Raw genomic sequence first — 6,000 nt, forward strand, 5'->3', positions numbered from 1 at the left:
CGCGGGCCAACCCTAAAATTTATTGAAAAAATTGAGGACATTTTTCCTTCTTATTAGATATAAAACCTTTTCTTATAGAACCAAAGAGGTTTTGCTTAACATTCAATCTGGAACATGCCTATAATAGAGAAAAAGGCATAAGAATTTTTTTTAAATTTTATTTAATTTTATAAAAAATCTTATGCCTCTTTCTCTATTTGTAGCCTTGTTAAATTTCAATGGAAACCTTTTTGCACAGGCTAACAATATTAATAACAATATACTTCTATGAAAATCCAACCATTCAAGTCCATGCCTTGGAGTAACAAGGAACAAGTACAGCTGAGGGTGAGTGCTGGAAATGCCAGACGTGACCAATGCGGGGGGTAAATCTTATGAGTGGCCCATGGCTGGAACTCCCTCTTCATTGAAATAGTGCCACTACTAAAATTCCCAACATTATTTGCATCTATAAAACAGTCCAATGCGGGGCTATGCATAGGCAGACAGCCCGCTGGTCTATAGAGGTGAGTGATGCTGGGAATCATAGTAGCGGCGCTATTTCAATGCAGAGGTGGGTCAGCTGCAGTTCATATTTAGGATTCCTTTGGGGGGCCAAAATAAAGGACGTTGGGGGCCATAGTTTGATACCCCTGTCTTTGTTGATGCAGTTTGAGGGTATACATGGCTGGGGACTGTCGCTCCACCCTGATGTGATAGTGATGGATAGATGCTAAAGCACCAGAGTTCACTCATATTAGGAAATGGAGACAATCAAATTCTCCTCTATACATGGAAGTATCCAGCAGCTTAACAAAACGGCAGGGAATAGGGTAGAAAGGTTAGACCTGGGCTAGATACTACTAATGCTAAATAGCTCATCCATCAATGCATAGGAAAAGAAACAAAATTGATGATATTCACATCTGGAGAGAATACTGTAAATACAATATTAATAAAAAAAGACCTCAGGATTAGGAAACGACTCAACAGATATTGATTGCAAAAAAAAGACTTGTAGACTACAGGACTGTTAATCAAAACCAGTGCAGGAAATAGGGAAGGTTTAAGAAACAGGTGGTAGAGATCAACAGTTTGATACAGTCATTCATATCTGTTTTCTCTTGGAATTGGTGGCTTTATGGTTTGATCATTCCTTTTTTCACTACTGTAGAAGAACAGCCCAGACCTTTATAAAGAAGAAAGACCCTAAAGAGGAGGCGCTGGAGAGACTCCGTAATGCTGGTCCTCCATCAAATGGGGTAAGGTCAATAAAAATTACTAGATTATTTAATATGGCAGGATAAAGAACATGTACGAGTATTCTCGTTCATTATAAAAGTGCACTTATGTTTCTTCTTTACAGGAACAGCATTTATCAACACTTTTATTTAGGTCACTGGGTCTATTAAGCATAATTTTTAGGGTCCTAACAGCATTTATAACAGCAATGCAAAAAAATAAAGTAAAAATACTTCTTTTTTTTTAAGGACACTTCAAAGCCACCACTACCCCCTCCACTTCCTCCTTCCACAGAAAAGAAAAGTGAGACATCAAATTCTATTCGAGAGAAGCAAAAGCCACTTCTAGGGCTCTTTTCATCTGGTTTAATACCACCTGCCCCAGCGGTTCAGGCTCCAAAGGGTGCAGGTAAAAAGAAAAAGCATTGTTTTCCGAGTCTCTAACGATCCTGTAAACTCCGTTTTTCTGTTTTAATTTAAAAACTGAATTTCTTTTGCATTCAGGAAGAACTCTTGAAGGTGACCACACCACGAAGTCAGCTCTCATCAAACATACTGCCAGTGTCTACTTCTCCTACAGTGATGTGAACTGGAGGATTTATGTACGAAAGGAAGTAAGTCGGTATAGCTAAACTTTTATGTCATCTGACAAGTTCATCAGTTTCAATAAAACCCTAGAGAACGTTTTTGCAAATAAACATAATCGAAATAAGAGCAAATAATGAAGGGAGAAAGGGGAAAAAACCTCTGTAAGCCTTTTATTGCTGTCCATGTCCATATATTGGAAGTAATACAGCAATACAGGCAACAATAAATGCCATACAGAGTTTATAAACTGTTCACACATAAAATTATAAAATATTAGATTTAATAATTTTATTGATTTATATGATTTTGATAAAAAATGATAGTATTAAATGTTTATTAAAACCCATACATTGAAAAATATTACATATTAGGATTTTTTTAAGTGCCTGTATGTAGGTTTTTTTTTTCTCTGTTAGCAAACGTTTGTATATCATTGCTGTTTTTCTTTGTTGTTTTTGTATTGGAAAATCTAATTATACATAATAATTAAAGAAACAAATATAGAGTCCTTTACAATTTTATGCAAAATAGTTCATATTCGTATATTTTTCCAAAAAGCATGCACTGTGCATGACAAAACTGTGAGGAATAATATTGGGGTCATTATTTATTGTCAGCTCTAAACTGATGAACTGTAAAAGGGATTTAAAGCATTATCTATAAAAAATTTCAGGTACTACTGTTTTTTAAGGTTGCATGCAAGTTCCAGGTTTTACTTTGTTATCTATTTACTCAACCTTACTCAAACTTATCTTTTATAGTATAAAGAAAAGATAAAAAAAGAGAAAAAGTTGAAATGTAATTGTGCCTGAGCAGCCAGTGGTTAGTTATTTGAGTTAAAAATGTTTTTTTAGAAATATAAAGAGAATCATTTACAACTGATGTCTATATTTATGTAATAAAATGTAAATTGTATTCTTTGCAGATCTTCTATCCAAGAGAAAAATTCTCTCAGCCATACTATTTGAACCTGCTGTGTGAACAGGTAAACAATACAATAGATCTAATTCTGATCTATCTCATCCTCACAGGACACAGATGGTTTTATTAGGGAGCTGAATTTTTAGGAGATTACTCATACTGACCAAGGAGTATCAGGAGTAAAAAGATGAGCAGAATTTTGAGAAAATTTGCACACAGTTTCATCCCATTTGTTTTTGATGGCATCAAATCTCTGACCCAGACACTGAAAATCCCACTTTATATATAATCAATGAAAGTTTTCAAAATAACATTGGGAGAGGAACAGAAGAAAACAAGGGAGGGGAAGGGTATGGGTAACATGTCACCGTAACTAGAGCATATTCAGCTATAATATAGCAATACAATAATATAAATGACCAGTATAAACAAAGAACAGTATCAATCTAATATTCATCCTCACAAAGGAAATTTGTATAAAATGTTATTAGACAGAAGGAATATTGTTCACAAAGTTCAAAGTTACACTGAAGAGACAGATTTGATCACAGATCTGCACTAAATAAATGAATACACAAGTATTACAATAATATAGATTTCACCATTCCATTATATTATATCTGTATATCTATTCCCAATCATTTTATCACACCTCTACTGAGGTAGTCTATAAAGCTCTATTTCAGAAAGGGTTGGATCTCTGGTTATTTTTGGAAAGTTCCCAAATGTCCCAGGAAGATCTTGTGTTATGTGTACTGTCTTCCCATGCAATCTGCGATTCAATGGACTCAATGTCATTAATCTCACAAACCCACTCTGGCATGGAAGGGCATGGGATAGTGCCCCAGTGTCTGGCAATGACTCTTTGTCCAGCTGTAATGAAATGGCGCAGTAGATCCTAATATATGATCTTAATATATGTGAGGGGACCAGGTAGGATGTGTAGGAAAGTAATAGTGGGGTGTGGGCATACATCTGAATCCGTGATCCTATTATATAGATCAAAGATTTTCTTCTAAAAAGAGAGCAAAGATTCCAAATATGAATCATAGATCCCTGGGCATGACCACATTTCCAACAATTAGGTGAGTAAGTCTGATCAAATTTGTGGACGTCCATTGGGCACCTATTCCATCTGCTCAAAATCTTACAAGAACTTTCTTGATATTTACTAGACCTAGACAGCTTATGGGTCAAAACAAATGATTTTGTTATCTGTGTGTGATTCAGTGATATATATTTTCCCAATATCTAATACAGTGACGCAGACCTTGTCTGAAAGTGCGCAATAAAATTTGATATATTTATGCCACCCCACGTGTCACTGAAAATCCCATTTTAAATCTGCATATAATCTATCAATGGCTTCATCCAACTTCTTCTGGAGCAAATCAGCAAAATAAGCAATCAAGACAGCATCTCCTGAATAAGTAGTTGTACACCAAGGGGCCTCTGGAGAACATGGGGAGGGGGCTAGATGAAGTTAAATTCCATTGAATAACTTTATTACCTTTTTTGGATTGTGATTATCTTCATTAAGAATTAGAAAGAGTACATTGGCCCCGTGAGACGTGATCATAAAAACCACTTTTTTTAAACAAAAGAAGTAGTTATGTCAGACGTTAGATCCCTTCATGAAATAAGGATACTTGATCCAGATATTCTCAGATATCTCACCATCCTGAAACCTTGTGGTCTTAAGCCTCTGTTGCAACCTGGCTCTGACTTGCCTCTCCAAGATCTCTATAAATACCTCCCTTATAGCGGCAAAGCTCTTATGTAATGGTATCTGGATCTGGTGAGGCTCCACAAATTAAATCCACAACTGTCCTTTGTTTTCATAGCTGTGGAGAAGTAGGGACATTCATTCATGTTTGGTAGCTGTGTCCCCGGGTTTGCAGATTCCGGAGTTTACCATCTTATTTTCTCTTGTGATTTTGTGGTAATGAGGTCTATAATAGTTTGTAACTTAGTGGCTGTTAATTACTAATTACTGCTGTGACAACAGATAATTCGAGACACATTCTCAGACACAAGTTTCAAGATTTCAAGAGAGGAGAGGCGGAAGATGAAAGACTTTCTAAGTAAGTATAAAGAAAACCTACAAGATTTACCTGCCATATCCTCTGTGAGCAGCCAGGCAGAGTTGCCCTTTATGGGACAGTAAACTGTGAAATATCAGAGCGGTGTAGTGGTGGGATCCAAAAAGAAAAATACTAGGAACATCATTAAATTTAGATCTTATAGAATTTGCATATCTACATTATAGAAAATGATCAAGCTCTTTAGAGCTACCCCAAGTAAACAATTAAATATACAGAATATATACATAAATGAGAGTCAAATGATTTTCCATTATTTAAATGTGGTTGTATGTACAGCTGAAAAATGTGTAAGTGTCCATTTTCTGATTTTTTTTCATTTCTGTAAACTAGATAATCACCAAGTGGGAGGTGACGCCAGTTCCATCATGGAAGATACTATCAAGAAACGTATTGTCCTAGCTGCCCGAGATAACTGGGAGAATTACTTTTCCCGCCTCTTCCCTGTCACAGTGAGTAAAACTAATCATGTATTCATAAATCTATAAATCTGTATGTTGTAATCTCCTATTAAAATTGTTCTCTTCCTAGCTGTTATGACTAAAAATCTTCAATGTTTTTAAAGACAATGGACTGTAAAAAATGATACAGAACTCTGACTGTCAGTGACCTGGTCAGGAAGTAGTATGTTCAAAAGCAGATATAGTTTTAGGGGTAGGAATAACTTTGCAGGCCTCATTTCCTCCCACAGTTCCTTTAAAATTTTACCATATAGCTCCTATTTATGATTCATTTGTTATTAATTAATATTTCACTACAAATAAAGTGTACTCTATTTAAAAATCAAAGCTGATTTCTTGGCTTGGTAGAATAGGAGCCTTGAAGATGAATGCCCTTCCCGAGATCCTTGTATCAGTTTCAGGTCCTCCCAATTGCAGTTCCAAACCATGTTCTCCGCTCTTTACAACAAGCTTTTCTTGATTTCATAGGGTGGGGATCCAGACTCTACTTTCCCAAATCCAAAGGCGGTGTCCAATGTTCTGCACTATTATAGAGCAGCTCAATCGGCCACATAATTAGTGTGTGCTCTGTTTTATTTTTAGCATTGCACCTAGCATTGTAACCTTACTTTGTACTGACCTTGTGCCTTTTGCATACTTTTAGCTGGATGATGATGTAGAAAAACTTCTCTTGGGGGTCTCTCACCGAGGAATCCGGCTTCTAAAGGA

The 6,000-nt window shown here is 36.0% G+C and overlaps 1 protein-coding gene across 1 annotated transcript in view; it reads left to right on the forward strand.

Annotated features, from left to right (window-relative positions):
* Positions 1 to 6,000, forward strand: part of MYO15B (myosin XVB) — a 74,406-nt gene that overhangs the window by 51,979 nt on the left and 16,427 nt on the right. Inside the window, exons 37-43 of the mRNA XM_072403225.1 lie at positions 1,154 to 1,241; positions 1,470 to 1,629; positions 1,725 to 1,834; positions 2,734 to 2,793; positions 4,738 to 4,813; positions 5,165 to 5,283; positions 5,936 to 5,998. Of these exons, the coding sequence (XP_072259326.1) occupies positions 1,154 to 1,241; positions 1,470 to 1,629; positions 1,725 to 1,834; positions 2,734 to 2,793; positions 4,738 to 4,813; positions 5,165 to 5,283; positions 5,936 to 5,998 (676 nt within the window). The remainder of the gene's footprint in view (positions 1 to 1,153; positions 1,242 to 1,469; positions 1,630 to 1,724; positions 1,835 to 2,733; positions 2,794 to 4,737; positions 4,814 to 5,164; positions 5,284 to 5,935; positions 5,999 to 6,000) is intronic.

The sequence above is a fragment of the Pyxicephalus adspersus genome, chromosome 3 (assembly GCF_032062135.1).
Source record: "Pyxicephalus adspersus chromosome 3, UCB_Pads_2.0, whole genome shotgun sequence".
Classification (NCBI taxonomy): Eukaryota; Metazoa; Chordata; class Amphibia; order Anura; family Pyxicephalidae; genus Pyxicephalus; species Pyxicephalus adspersus.